The following is a 15,798-nucleotide window of genomic DNA, read 5'->3' as shown; positions in this document are numbered from 1 at the left end:
GGCATGGTGATGCGCGCCTGTAGTCCCAGCTACTTGGGAGGCTGAGGCCAGAGAATTGCTTGAACCCAGAAGGTGGAGGTTGCGGTGAGCCGAGATTGTGCCACTGCACTCCAGTCTGGGTAACAACAGTGAAACTCTGTCTCAAAAAAAGAAAAGAAAAGTGGTCCTATAACTGCCCTCTTGGAGTCATTCTAATTGCTATTAGATGCGGTCATGAATGCAGGTCCTTGTACACGGGGTTGCCCAAACATTGTTCTGACCCTCCCTTTTCTAGCCAACTGAGCAGCTCAGGACCAGGGAAGCAGCACATTTAGGCCAAGATAATCAATCATCATAGTGAACACAACCCTCAGCTTCCTCCAAAGCTCGTTCCAAAATGAAAAGATTGGTGTTGCAGGAGGAGGACGTGAATATAATGAGAACCTGCACGTGTACCTAAAACTCAGCCCTGCTATACCATCCCCCAAGATGGAGAGAAACCTGAAGTCCAGCAGTTCAGCAAGGGGCGCACACAGCACGGGTGGAGGGCCAGCGCCAGACAAGCTCCAGTGGAAACTGCTCGGGCCAGGTTTTGCAGTCTTCTTGTTCAATAAGAAATCCCTGTGCAACTGGCCAAGTCAATATTTTATTAAAAAACACACGAACACATGCACAATGGTAACAGAGGCAGAGACGGAGAGGAGACGTGAGGTCTCCTTGGGCACAGGCTGACCACGTAGTGTTTCTACAGGCACGCCTCGCTTCAGGAAAGTGGGTATCTCTAAGACCGACTGACAACCAGATAAATTAGGAGGGGGCTTTGTTTCTTAAGGCTTCACTGCCCTGAGAAGTGAGAAGTAGAAGGGATTTAGGCAGGAGTATTCACAAACCCCTCCAGCTGTGCTAAGTGGGGTGCGTCAGTACCTGAGGTGGTTCTAGAAGCAGGAAGGCCTAAAACAGAATTCCCTGGAGGCGCTTTCCTTTCCCAGAAGGGAGGAATGTTCCCCCGGAAGGCGGAAGGCGGGAGAAAGAGTTTCCTGCTGGCTCAGGTGCTCAGGGAGCTGGCTCCCTGGGAAAGCAGGAAGAGGGTGCAGGCCTTTCCTGGTGCCCACCAGCCTGGCAGGACTTTGGCACAGGAACACAGGTCCAGAGGCCTCACCTGGGGTACATGTCCTCCTCTCTGCAAAGCTCCTGAGGGGCCGAGGGGCTGTGGCCTCCGTCAGATGGCTGCATCTTGGGAAGGAAATGGCAGTCAGGACAGCTGGCCATGGGCACAAGCCACACTCCGCAGGCTTGACTCCAACTTCTGCTTGGGGGAGGACTTGTGTCTTCCACTCAGCGCCAACTGTCACTGAGATTATTCTTTTTTTTGGTGGGGGGGTCTGAGGGGGGACAGAATCTTGCTCTGTCGCCCAGGCTGGAGTACAGTGGCGTGATTTTTGGCTAATTGCAATCTCCACCTCCTGGGTTCAGGCAGTTCTCCCCCCTCAGGCCCCGGAGCAGCTGGGATTATAGGCACACACCACCACACCTGGATAATTTTTGTATTTTTAGTAGAGACGGGATTTCACCACATTGGTCAGGATGGTCTTGAACTCCTGACCGCGTGATCCACCTCAGCCTCCCAAAGTGCTGGGATTACAGGCATGAGCCACCACATCTGGCCGATTATTCTATTTTTTAAAAATACATTGCTAATAAAGACAAAAACTTCAGTAGTGCAGAGGAGACTCCCGTTCCACTCCCCAACCTCAGTCTTACTCCTCAGCAGTAACCCCCTTAAACCCTTTAGCTGTTTCTTTTGGTGATTCTTCCATAATTTAAAAAACTGATTTATGCTGTATTTATATTAAAAACCCGTATTTATAGATTTATCCTGTTAGATATCACCTATTAACTTTTTTTCCATATATTCTCTACTTTTAAAAAATCATTCTTTTTTTTTTTCTTCAACAGCTTTACTGGGATATTTTAATAATTAACATATCATACAATTCTCCCATGTAAAGTGTTTCTCGGTATATTCACAGGACTGTGCAACCACAATTTTAGAAGCTTTTCGTCACCTCAAAAAGAAACCTTATCCTCATTAGCAGTCACTCCTGAGTCCTCCCCCCAGCCCCAGGCTGCCACAGATCTACTTTCTGTCTCTATGAATCTGCCTGTTCTAGACAATTCTTGAGTGGAATCCTGCGCTACATGGGCTGAGTGTAGGGTTCCATGAGTAATGCCCTCAAATAGGAGGCGAGTGAAATAAACTGCACAGTCACGCCACGGGCTTAACGCTGCGACCCACGCAGCCACTGAGAATTCCTAATGATGCTGGGAAAATGGGAGCTAGGTGGCTAAGCAGGAGAAAAGAACAGGCGATGAAATAGCACATCGAGTTTGATCCTTTTAAGAAAAGCAACAGATACGAAAAAAGAGAAAATACTGGAAGGATAGACACTCAGTGCTACCTCTGGGTAGTGTGACGACAGATGGCATTTTCTTAATTTTTTTTAGAGACAGAGCCTCACTGTGTTGCTCAGGTTGGTCTTTTTTCTCAGCCACCTGAGTAGCTGGGACTGTAGAGGTACACATCGCTGTCCCTGGCTCAGATGGTTTCTACTAAAAATATTTTTTGTTATCTGTATTTTCTAAAAACCTACATTTTATCTGTGTCATTAGAAAACTTAAGAAAAAGTAGGCTGGCTGGGCGTGGTGATTCATGTCTCTAATCTCAGCACTTCGAGAGGCTGAGGCAGAAGGACTGCTTGAGCCCAGGAGTTCTAGACCAGCCTGGGTAACACGGTGAGACTCCATCTCTTAAAAAAAAAAATGAAATTAGGCATGGTTGCACATGCCTATAGTCCCAGGTACTCAGGAGCCTGAGGTTGGAGGATCACTTGAGCCTGGAAGGTGGAAGCTGCCATGAGCTGTGATAGTACCACTGTACCAGCCTGGACAACAGGGCAAAACCCAATCTCAAAAAAAAAAAAGTAAAGTAAAGAAAGAGAGTGGGCTGGGCACAGTGGCTCACACCTGTAATCCCAGAACTTTGGGAAGCCGAGGTGGATCATGAGGTCAGGAGTTCAAGGCCAGCCTGGCCAACATGGTGAAACCCTGTCTCTACTAAAAATACAAAAAATTAGCTGGGTGTGGTGGCGGGCGCCTGTAATCCCAGCTACTCGGGAGGCTGAGACAGAGAATTGTTTGAATCCAGGAGGTGGAGGTTGCAGTGAGCCGAGATTGCGCCTCTGCACTCCAGCCTGGGCAACAGAGCGAGACTCTATCCAAAAAAAAAAAAAAAAGACGCTGGGCGCAGTGGCTCTTGCCTGTAATCCCAGCACTTTGGGAGTCCCAGGTGGGTGGATCACCTGAGGTCAGGAGTTCAAGACCAGCCTCTACTAAATATAAAAAATTACCTGGGCGTGGTGGTTCATGCCTGTAGTCCCAGCTATGTGGGAGGCTGAGGCAGGGGAATCACTTGACCTGGGAGGCAGAGATTTCAGTGAGCCAAGATCGTGCCACTGCACTCCATCCTGGGCAACAGAGTGAGACCCTGTCTCAAAAAAAAAAGCAAGCAAGAGAAAAAAAGTTCGGCCACCTGAGGCTGACGTGTTAGGGCATCCTTGGACATGTGGAGATGGGAATGTGAGCAGAGGTTCTGGGGTGACATCTCCCCTCTGCCACCCCCTTTGCTCTAGTACTACTTCTAAAGTTCCCTTGGGACATCCTTCTCAACAGCAGGGTTCATCCCTATGGTCGAAGTCAAGAACAACCTGCCCCCTGTTCCTGAGAGCCTCTGTGCACAGATGACCAGAACTCACCTGTGGACTGGGTTACACAGGAAACCTTGTAGGACAGCCACATGCTTGCCATGCAGAGGAAGGTGGCCACGAAACCAAAGATCTGCAGTGGAGAGAGGGGAGAGGACGTTCACAGCCATAGGGCCAAATCCTTGGGCAATCCTGCCTGCTTCTCATCTCTGTGCTTGTTCCCTTTACGTCTCTGGACAGAAAGGAGCTTGGAGAGTCATCTAACCCAACCACCTTGTCCTTGATCAGGTACAGAGAGGAAGCCCAGAGAGGCCCAGCCGCTGGCCCCGGTCCCCCAGGTTGGGCCAGGTCAGGGCTGGCAGCCAGGCCTCTCTGTCTTCATTCCTGGCAGCTTCAGGGCCCAGTTTGGGTTTCCATTTACAAGCGAGCTGGCGCTAAACCAATGGACTTTGATTCTCCTGGACAAGCAGAGAAGAAAAGGGTGGAATTTTAGTTTGGGTTTAGAAAATCTGAACGTTTCCATGGCTCGTGGTGGCGGTGTTTGCATTTCATTTGCAATGGCTTTCTGCTCGGTTCCGGCTTCTGGCTTGAGAGCTGCGTAAGAGCCAGAAGCCGAGGCCTTTACCTCTAGGGTTATGTTTGTACATATTAAACAATATGAGCCTAAACAAAGTCAAGGCAGCACCCTTTCCCTTTCTCAGGGTCCATGCGGCGCTCACGTGTGAAGAAGGCTGAGCTAGCCCAGCCCCTCACTTGTAGATGAGGATTCAGGTTCGATGAGAGGAAGAATGCCTCATCAAGTGGTCGAGGAGAGGCAGGTAGCTTCTTCTGGAATCTCTGGGCTTTGAAGCCTGCAGGCATTTGCCTTACTTGTGAATAACACAGGCAGCTGCATGGTGAAAACTTACCACTTAGAACAGAGCTGCCAGGGTGCTAGGCCCTGCGGGTATGTCGATTCCTTTAACCCTCACAGCTCTGCTGGCTGGGCGCTAGGACTACCCACCCCGCTCCTCCATTTCACAGCCAAAGAAATAGAGGTACGGGAGGTCAACTCTTTTGCCAAAGGCCACAGAGCCAGCAAGGGCCAGCTATGGGATGGGAGCCCAGGGAGCCTGGCTCCAGAGTCCATGCTTTGCCATACAGGTCCCTAGGTGTGCTCGGACCCGCACAGCAGCCTCTGGCGTCCGGTGAGAATGACGCAGGGGCAGCCAGCTAAGGGTAGGATTTCAACAAGGTTTGGTTTTCTTTTCAAGCCCAGCTGCTGCTTTACATAAATAGCTGCCCCCACCAGCGCACACCCACTGCTTCCCTGGGTTCCTTTCCCTGGGCTCCTTTTGTACCAATTGTCTGCAGCACATAATTAGCCTATTAGAGCCTGTCCCGGCCTCTCACTGTCTGTTCTGCACAATTAGCACTTTATATACCATCCCGGCCCCCAACTGTCTGCGCTGCATAATTGAACAGTTTATTATATCGCTACAGAATGCTATTCTAGACCACAGTGCCTTGTTTGCTAATTGTTCCATGTGTCCTGTCTCCTAAGCTAGATGACCACTTCTTATAAGCAGGGGCCATATTTTAAAACTTTCTTCTGACTTCCCCACGGCCTAGGTTTGGTCCCAGGCACACAGACAGCATATGATGAATGTTAGCTATAGAGGTTCCAGGGCTGAGCGGATTCCCAAACACAGTGGGAATGTCCCCATGTGGGCCCTAAAACACAGTGGGCACAGCCTGCTGCGTGCCTCTTCCACCAGCCTGCTCTGTACCGGGCAGGCGTTAGCTGCAGGGGCAACCATCCCTCTCCTCAGCGATGGCAGGGAAAGGGGCAGAGGGGTCGGAGTGCGGGCTGTGGAAGGGCCATGCAGAGCGTCAGTGTTGGGAGTTTTGACCACTCTCTACAGCGACTTTCTGCCCCCATGCTGACCTTCAGAGGAGAAACCCCATCCCTCAGTGGAATTCCAGGAGCAAACCCACTCCCGGGCCAAAGTCTGGAAGATTTTGGTAATATGTGTAAATGAAGTACCGTGAGCATCACATACCGAGAGAGCTTTTCCTTTTCTCTTTTTCTTTTTTTTAAGACATGGGGTCTCATAACATCAACCAGGCCAGGCTGGAACTCCTGGGCACACGAATTCCTCCCGAGCGCCTGGGGCTACAGATGCATGCTACCACATCTGGCTTGAGAGAGCTTTTCTTAAAACTCATTTTTAAAATCTCATCTGCTTGTCAGTGAAGCAAATCAGTATTGGCCCACAGGCCACTGAACTATAAACAGTTAGCTAAATCAGGAATCAGATGACAGGAATCAATGAATCTATAAAAAACAGTACATATGTCTGTATGTATATAAACATATATATATATGTATATATCTCACAGCACTGTATTTTTGTATATTTCCATCCACTTCTATTTATGGCCAGCAAATGGCTCCGTTTTTGCCTGAAAGATATAGGAGGATTATTTCCTGGCCTGAATCCTGTTAAAAATCAGGAATGACAAAGTCCAGACTCATGGCAGATATCTCTAACTGATCACAGTGCATTCCCCGGGCCCAAAAGAGGCCACAGAATCTGTCTCTGCATAAGGCTGAGGCAGCCAACAAACAAATGATCAGAGTGGGTGTGTGAATTAAAACCCGCATGGTCCCGATTGCAGCAGTGGCTGTAAAAGAGACAGGCCAGGCTGCTGGGGCTCGGAACTTGCCGGCAGCCCTGACAATCCACTTTCTGGGACTGTGAGCCTCCGCTCGCCGCTCTTTGGAGAGAGCTGATGGCTGGATGAAGGTAGGTATTGACGATTCTGTGAAAGGAATGCTCCAGAAACCAACCCCTTTTCTTCCCCCATCAGGAAGAAAATGAGCATTTTAAATATGAATTCATTCCTAAAGGCTCCCCAAAACGTCCTCACCGCTCCGGCTACCAGTCCGCTCTGGTTGTAACTCTTGGAAGCTGCCACGATGGAGGCGATGAGGAGGAGCAGGGTACCGATTAAATAGTGCAGAAGTTCCTGGGGGCAGAAACAAAGCAAAGAAGTGGGTAGGGTGGTCCATTCCTGGTTTGGGAAGAGATGAAAAGAAAGGGAGGGAGTGACGCATCCTCTTCTCCCCTTGCAATACGCAGATGGGATGAGAGTGCAGCTCGCAGCCAGCCAGCGTGGGGGCTGACCAGGAAGAGGCTGAGCAAGACAGAGTGATGCTGGGCAGGCAGGAAGGGAAGAGGAGAGAGAAAGGAAGCTTCGCGTGTGAGCAGGGATAGCCACTAAGGATGCCTCCACTCCTGAGAGCAATCTGCGGACAGGGCTTGACCTCTGGCTAAAGCTACAAAAAGCAAATGAGCTTCTTGCACCTTCCAGGCTGGAGAGTTAAACAGAGCTCCAGCTCTAAGAAGCAAAGTGCCTTAAAGAGATGTGTGCCCTTCTCTTCTGCTTCAGAAACATTCTGGGCTAACAATGTGCTGGTCTTGTGTGGCTGACGGGAGCATCTGCCCACTCTGTGAATGGCCCCGAGAGTGAGGTCAGACTCAGACTCTAGAACGAGGTCAGTGCACTTGTGTGAAGAGCCCGTGGACGTGTGGTGCCGCGGCTTCTCACTCCTGAGCCTTCCCGCTTTCTTTTCTTTGTGTTGTTCCCTCATCTCTCATCTCCAGAAGGGTGCCCTCTGGCCAAGCTCTGCCAATGAACCCACTGGCAGGACTGGCTTCACCTTTGCTTCTCGCCTTGGCGCGTGGGTCGTGCATTTCCACCCATTCACTCATCATGATGAACCAGCATCCTTGCAGGCCCTGGATGAGACTGGGCTTTCCAGTAGCGAGGGAACGCTTCCACCTTACCCTTCCTCTTCCCCATTAAATGCCAGATCAGAGAAGAACTGAGGCTGGGCCACTTCCAGTGCTTACTCCTCCAGCAGGCATCCATTCTCAGTTGTCTTCAGTGAGAATTTAGAAATCATTCCTTCATGAAGTTCTGTCCCTTAGGGCAGGCAGCTATTACATTCTGGAAAAGCATTCCAATTTAAAGCTGTGGCTCCTCTCAAAGCTATGTAAAGTCAAAGACCCTGGTCTCTCCCTTAGTGACTAGAAAGGAATATTACAAGATAGAGATTTTAACTAAAGAGCAGATGAGGAACTGCAATTTCCCTACCTCCAAGATTCTCACCGATTAAGAAAGGAGAGGAGAGGAGAGGAGGATGACATGGGACAGAGAAAACCAACTTGAGAGAATCATAACTGGAAGTATCTAAATACTTTCTCAGCCAAAAATGTGTGGCTGAGTCTGTCCTTCCAGCTTTCGTTCCCCACGCAGCCCACTCTGGTGTTTGTCCCTGAGCTTTTGTTCTCCCCTTTGCGTGTTCAGCATTAGCATCAGGGAAGCCCAAAGGAATCTGTTCTCAAAAGAAGCAGAAAAAAAATGCCATAACTTTGAAAGGGGCCTTAGAACTTAGAAACAAAAGGAATTGATCTCAAAATAACAGTGGGTAATGATGTTAAAAGTGAACAGTTACTCTAATACAGATGCAGAGGTGGTCAGGTCAGATTAAAAAACAAGCAAAACAAGAAATAACTATAGGATGTGCTGTCTACGGGAGGGAAACTTTCTATTCAGAGCTAAGGATATGGCATGCAAACAGCAAGAAAAGAAAGCCAGGTGTCTAAAAAGAGACTCAGACACACAAAAAGGTATTAGAAATAAAGAGGGACATTTTCTAATAATGAAAAGCTGAATCCGTAAGGAAGATACAACAATCTTAAACATACATGCACCTAATAAAAGAGCCAAAATACATGAAGAAACAAATGATAAAATGAAGGAGAAAGACAATTCAAAAATAATATTTGGAGAATTCAATATCTGTACTTTCATCAGTGTATAGAACAACCAGGTAGAAGGTCAACAAGGAAACAGAAGATTCAAACAACACCATAAAACGACGAGACCTAAACATCCTCTATAAAAACTCTATCCAACAAAAGTATAATAAATGTACAAAAGTACTTTCTTCTCAGATGTACATAGAACACCGTCCAGGTTAGACCAGATATTTGACCACAAAACGAACTTCAATAAAGGTAGAAGGACTGTAAAATATGTTTCCTGAAATAACGGGATCAAATTAGAAATCAAGAGCAGAAAGAAATTAGGGAAATACACAACTATGTAGAGATTAAACAACTTATTCCCAAATAATGAATGGCTCAAAGAAAAAAATCACAAGAGAAATTAGAAAATATCTGGAGATGAATGAAAATAAAGACACACGGGAGCCATGGTGGCTCCGGCCAGTTGTCCTGGCGCTTGAGGAGGCGAGGCTATGAGTTCAAGGACAACCTGAGCAACATAAGAAGCTCTCATTGATTAACAACGACAATTAAAAAAAAAAAGAAAAAAAGAAAAGAAAAGAAAGACACAATATACCAGAACTACGAATACTAGTAACAGTGCTCAGGGGGAGATTGAATGCCAATATTAAAGGAGAAGGAGTCTCAAATTCATAACCTACCCTTCTACATCATCTTAGTCTGTTTGCATTGTTATAAAGGAATATCCAGGGCTGGCTCATAAAGAAAGAGTTGTGTTCAGCTCTTGGTTCTGCAGGCTGCACAAGAAGTACGGCACTGGCACCTGCTTCTGCTGAGAGCTTCGGGAACTTCTACTCCCTGAAGCAAAGGTGAAGGTGAGCAGGCATCACATGGCAAGAGGAAGGAAGCAAGAAAGAGAAGGGAGGAAGGTGCCAGGCTCTTTAACCGTCAGTTCTCACGGGAACTGACAGAGCAAGAACTCACTCACTACCACTAGAATGGCACCAAGTCATTCATAGGGGATCTGCCCCCGTGATCCAGACACCTCCCACCAGGCCCCACCTCCAACACTGGGAATCACATTTTAACATGAGATTTGGAGGGGACAGATATCCAAACTATATTACACATTAAGACACTAGGAAAAGAAAATCAAACTAAACCTAAGGCAAGCAGAAGAAAGAAAATAATAAAGATAAAAGCAAAATTTATTAAGATAATAGGAAAACAATAAAAAACAAAATCAACAAAACCAAAAACTGGTTCTTGAAAAGATCAACAAGATTGACAAATCCTTAGCTAGACTGATGAGAGAGAGAGAGAGAGAGAGAGAGAAAGAGAGAGAGAGAGAAAGATGTAAATGAAAGCGGAAACACTACTGCACTTACAGAAATAAAAAGGATATAAGAAATAAAATAGGCCGGGCGCGGTGGCTCAAGCCTGTAATCCCAGCACTTTGGGAGGCCGAGGCGGGTGGATCACGAGGTCAAGAGATCGAGACCATCCTGGTCAACATGGTGAAACCCCGTCTCTACTAAAAATACAAAATAGCTGGGCACGGTGGCGCGTGCCTGTAATCCCAGCTACTCAGTAGGCTGAGGCAGGGGAATTGCCTGAACCCAGGAGGCGGAGGTTGCGGCGAGCCGAGATTGCGCCATTGCACTCCAGCCTCGGTAACAAGAGCGAAACTCCATCTCAAAAAAAAAAAAGAAAACAACCTAAAGATCCACTGATGATGAATGAAAAATGAAATGCAATCTGGTCAATCCATACAATGAAATAATCTTTGGTTATAAAAAGGGCTGGCATGGTGGCTCATGCCCGTAATCCCAGAACTTTGGGAGGCGAAGGTGGGAGGATTGCTTGAGTCCAGGAGTTTGAGACCGGCCTGAGCAACACAGTAAAACCTCATCTCTGTAAAAAAAAAAAAAAAAAAAAAAAATGCAAAAATTAGCCAGGTGTGGTGGCATGCACCTGTAGTCCTAGCTACTCAGGAGGCTGAGGTGGGAGGAACACTTGAGCCTGGGAGGTTGAGGCTGCAGTGAGTCGTGGTCACATCACTGCACTCAAGGCTGGGTGACAGGGTGAGACCCTGTCTCAGAAAAGAAGAAAAGGAATAAAGTACTGGTACCTGCTACAATATGGATGAACCATGAACACATCCTGCTAAGTGAAAGATGCCAGTTACAGAAGACCACATACAGCTCCATTTACAAGAAATGTCCGGAGTAGAAAAATGTTAGAGACAGGAGATTAGTGATTAGGGCTGAATGGATGAGTGGTAGGGAGGTGATAGCTAAAAGGTATGGAATTTCTTTTTGATATGATGAAAATGTTCTAAAATTGACTATAGTGATGGTTATAAAACTCTGGAAATATACTAAACTCCATTGAATTGTACACTTGAAATGGGTGAATGATACGGCATGTGAACTGCCTATCAATGAAACTTAAAAAAATAATGGAGTGGGAAGAAAGAGCCTGGCAACTCCGGACTGCCTCCTCAGCCCCCGCTAGTCCCTTTTAGCCAGAAAATCCTATCATCGAATCCTCACACGGCATCAATACCCATCATCTTCACCTACAATTTCCTTCTGTGTTTCTCTTCCCAACTCACACACACACACAGCCATTCTCTGTCGCTTGAGAAAATAAGCACTGGAGCAATATCCACAGCCTTCCTGTAGCTGGAAAGTGAGTTTTAAAAACCAGCAGACATCAGGCAGAGATGTCCACCAAATAGGAAATTCAGGGCAGAGGCAGCAAAGAGTGGTTAAAGAGGTGAGATGGGCAGACGGGAAAAACTCCGTCAGGTCTCAGTGCGCCAGCTAGCATCCTGACTTCCGCACGCAGAGGACAGGACCAGGCTCTTACCGACAGGGGCCAGCTGATACAGGTGAGCACGCGGTAGAAGCGGAAGAGGTGGACCAGGTAAAAGGCGAGGATCATTATCAAGTCGCAAATGGTGACCACTTCAAAGTAGCTGTAGGCACTGTAGTCGGTCCACACGGAGCTCCGCACGCAGATGAAGGCAATCAGCAGGGTGACCTGCCACATAAATACAGAGACATCAGAGAACTGCTTGTCCAAGACAGGTACCCAGAGAACAAACAACAGAAAACAAACCAAGCATCCCTCTGGCAGCTCCGAGTGGAAGAACTGCTATTAATACAATACAACGGTTATTTCCACACAAACTGGCTGGAAAAGTGCAATTTCCTGTGGTACACAATTTGAAAACTAATGCTGGTTGTGAACAGTGATGACGGCAGAGACCAACTTTGTCCCCTGTGAAGTTTCTTAGATTGTGCCAGCAGGAAGCCTCCTCAGAAGGAGCAGGAAAACAGGAAAATCACGAAGCGGAACCATCCCTTTCATCTGCTGGACATCCACAGAGCAGAGAATACAGCGTGATCTGGACTTTCCATATTAGGTCCAACTGTATGAAGTTGCCAATATTGGATGGTTTTTGACCTACAAAGATGGCAATTCATACTCTACAGCTATCGATTGACAGAGAACAAGTTACCATTTACTGATGTCTGACATATGTGATCTCGCTAAGGCCGTGCAGAACCCTGCCAGGTAGGCAAAATCATCCCCATGGTCATATGGGGAAACTGAGGCATGCAGGTTCACTCATGAGTCCAAGGCTGTCTGGCTTGTAAGCAGTAGAAGTAGGATTTGAATCCAGGTCTGTCTGGATTCAAACTCTAGGGACAAAGTTCCTCCATGCCAGATGCATTTCTACCTCCCAGAAGTGTCACCTCTCATCAGAACAAGCTGAGAAAGGTGGACAGGTGCTCAACTGTGTGGGAATCCTGTTTAAGAGGTGAGGCTGCTCCCCACCAGGGCATGCGGCGAGAGCTCACTGAGAAATATCATCGCACAAGTGAACATGCAGAATTAATGGCCTACTACTGAATTAATAATCAGATGAATATTATTAGCAATACATGAGTACAGGAGAGTACACTGAGTGAGGAAAGAGTCTGGGTTTCTGTGAAGGCCACTCAAAGAGAAGAAATCCTTGTCTACTCCATGCAGGGAACAAACCAGTAACATATAGGGTTCAATGTGTGTAAAATCTTAGAATCTGTTTTATTTATTTATTTTGTTTTTTGAGTTAGGGTCTGGGTCTGGCTCTGTCTCCCAGGCTGAAATGCAGAGAAACAATCTCAGCTCACTGCATCCTCTGCCTCCTGGGCTCAAACCATCCTCCCACCTCAGCTTCTCAAGTAGCTAGGATTACAGGCGTATGCCACCATGCCTGGCTAATTTTTTTAATTTTTAGTAGAGATGGGGTTTTGCCATATGGCCCAGGCTGGTCTCAAACTTCTGAACTCAAGTGATCCACCCGCCTCGACCTCCCAAAGTGCTGGGATCATGGGCGTAAGTCACTGTTTCCAGCCAGGAATCTATTTTAAATGCACAACCAATTTAGGAAAAAGATTATTATTTTATATTGCCTCTTTCATATAGAGCAGTGCTTTTGTTTTTGTTTTTTTTGAGATGGAGTCTTGCTTTGTCGCCCAGGCTGGAGTGCAGTGGCGTGATCTTGGCTCACTGCAACCTCTGCCTACCAGGTTCAAGCGATTCTCCTGCCTCAGCCTCCTTAGTAGCTGGGACTATAGGTGCACACAACTATGCCCAGCTAATTTTTTGATGTTTAGTACAGATAGAGTTTCACCATGTTGGCCAGACTGGTCTCAAACTCCTGACCTCAAGTGATCTGCCTGCCTCAGCTCCCCAAAGTGCTGTGATTATAGGCGTGAGCCACCATGCCTGGCCGGAGCAGTGATTCTTAAAAGTGTGTGTGGGGGGGGTGTATGTGTATGGGTGTGCAATTTTGTTTCCTATGGGACATTTGCAAATGTGTGGATACATTTTTGGTTTACACAATTTGCAGGGTGAGGAGGTTACTACTGGCCTTTAGTGGGTAGAGGCCAGGGTGCAATAAGTAGGATAGCTCCCGTAGTAAAGAACTACCAGCCCCAGCCTCAAATGTGGCCCCTCAACTACGGTACTACTGCCGAAATACTCCGCAATAGAAAATGGCAGTCTACAATGAGAATCAAATCACAAAATGGGTGCTGGTACAGTGGCTCACGCCTGCAATCCCACCGAGGTGGGTGGATCACCTGAACCAGGAAACCAACCTGGGCAACAAGCAAGACCCTGCCTCTACAAAAAATACAAAAACCAGTCGGGTGCAGTGGCATGCACCTGTGGTCCCAGCTACTTGGGAGGCTGAGGTGGGAGGATCAATTGAGCCTCCCACCTCAGCTGCTGGACATCGAGATTGCAGTGAGCTATGATCATGTCACTGCACTCCAGCCTGCAAGACAGAGTGAGACTCTGTCTCTAAAACATCAAATCAAATCAAATCAAATCACAAAATTGATCTAACTCCAGTTAAAACAGTTGATGCTGAAATGCTATTTTCTTTTTCTTTTTTTCTTGAGACAGAGTCCCGCTCTATCGCCAGGCTGGAGTGCAGTGGCGTGATGCCGGCTCACTGCAACTTCCATTTTCCAGTTTCAAGCAATTCTCCTGCCTCAGCGTCCTGAGTACCTGGGACTGCAGGCACACACCACCACGCCTGGCTAATTTTTTGTATTTTTAGTAGAGACGGGGTTTCACCATGTTGGCCAGGATGGTCTCGATCTCTTGACCTCGTGATCCACCCACCTCAGCCTCCCAAAGTGCTGAGATTACAGTCTTGAGCCACCGCGCCCTGCCAGTGCTCTTATTTTCTAAAGCTGCATGTTGCTAGCCCTCTGTCAAGATCCTCAGCAATAGGTACAACAGCTAAAAGAGAACCCTCAGCTGGAAGCTTGAAGTGGGCATGGAGAGTGTGGCTCTGACACGTGGAGTCCCCCAGCATTTGTGTATTTCCCTTGGCTAACGAGCAACACACGTGTTCATTTTTTTCGGTTCCTCTGAAGCTAGCCAGCCATGGTGATACGATGATTCACACCTCTGCCTTACTCAGGAGTGTGCATCAGTCTTACTTCCAGGCCACATCTATATGGGGGAAGTCTAGGGGTCTTCCCAGCCCTACCTGACCTCCTCATGAACTCAAGTATTTTTATTCAAAGCATGACTGAAAATGCAGATAATGTAAGATTATGCAGTGCGATTCCAAGGTAGAGAGGCAATTTTGCATCTCATATAATGCAAAAATTAAAATAATTTTCCAGCTCTTCGTTGAAGACAAAGTTATCTCTTTTTCATGGTGACACAGGCTTGTGGAAGTTTCCCAACGAACAGAAGGGGCGTGTGCAGGTCGCCAGCTCCGAGCTGCCGGGGCTGAGCAGTGTGTAGTAGGAAGCACATTCCTGCTCTGTCGGAAACATCGCAAACCTCTCTGAGGAACTTGCTCATGAAATAAGACTTCCTGAATTCGCTTCAGTTGGCCTATGGCTGTCTACCAGATGCTCTTCTTTAGCAAAGCCCGATTTTAGAAGATCTAACTAACCCAGAGCATGGTGTGTGCTTATGTGTGCTCCTGAAAGCTTCCTTTTTTCCCAAGAATTCATTCATTCCAACTTCAAATAGCCAGCACATTAAATTAAAAAAAAAAAAAAAAACGATTTGACTGACACCAAACTTTTCAGAAATTATTCTAAAGCCAGTAGGTAATGTCTGCAAACGTTGGGTCTCGTTGAATTATTTAGAGACCTAATACCTGGTGACAAAATAATCTGTACCACCCCCTGCACGGCATGAGTTTACCTATGTAACAAACCTGCACATGTACCCCTGAACTTAATATGCAAGTTAAAGGGAAGGTGAAGCAGAAGAAAGGAAGAGCAAGACAGCAGCGGGGAAAAGGCGCCGGGGCGCGAATCCCTGCCCTCCTCCCGCCAGCTCCAGCCCTCTCGGGAACTTCAGAAAAGCAAATGAACAAACACTCCTGAATTCAGAGAGGACTGGAGGTCGGGGTTCTGACCGCAGGACAGAGAGAAGAGGCTGGGAGCCTCCTGGAAGATGGTGTCTCTGTGCAGTCACTTCACTGTGATGCTGTGCAAATGGTCCACTTGCCTCTTACGGTGCCTTCTAGCTCCTCTCACAATAATCTGTTCTTTTATATTGAACTGTCATGAAAATAAAATATCTAACATAAATGTCTAGGGGTTATTTTATTTATTTTATTGAGATGGAGTTTTGCTCTGTCGCCCAGGTTGGAGTGCAATGGTACGATCTCAGCTCACTGCAACCTCTGCCTCCTGGGTTCAAGTGATTCTCTTGTCTCA

The 15,798-nt window shown here is 47.2% G+C and overlaps 1 protein-coding gene across 12 annotated transcripts in view; it reads right to left on the bottom strand.

Annotated features, from left to right (window-relative positions):
* The window catches only part of CMTM7 (CKLF like MARVEL transmembrane domain containing 7), a 104,865-nt gene that overhangs the window by 42,598 nt on the left and 46,469 nt on the right, over nucleotides 1–15,798 (bottom strand). For 3 of the 12 annotated variants that reach the window (XM_035278035.3, XM_035278032.3, XM_078354488.1), the window contains exons 2-4: nucleotides 11,414–11,587; nucleotides 6,654–6,752; nucleotides 3,792–3,873 (exon numbers count right to left, since the gene is read on the bottom strand). In XM_035278035.3, the coding sequence (XP_035133926.1) occupies nucleotides 3,792–3,873; nucleotides 6,654–6,752; nucleotides 11,414–11,587 (355 nt within the window). Of the gene's footprint in view, nucleotides 1–606; nucleotides 1,286–3,791; nucleotides 3,874–6,653; nucleotides 6,753–11,413; nucleotides 11,588–15,798 lie in introns of those variants that run through there. The other 9 variants (XM_035278038.3, XM_035278036.3, XM_078354489.1 and 6 more) reach the window with 7 other exon arrangements.

Source organism: Callithrix jacchus, chromosome 17 (assembly GCF_049354715.1).
Source record: "Callithrix jacchus isolate 240 chromosome 17, calJac240_pri, whole genome shotgun sequence".
NCBI lineage: Eukaryota > Metazoa > Chordata > Mammalia > Primates > Cebidae > Callithrix > Callithrix jacchus.
The sequence above is the reverse complement of the archived record's forward strand: the minus strand, read 5'-3'. Positions and strand labels throughout refer to the sequence as shown.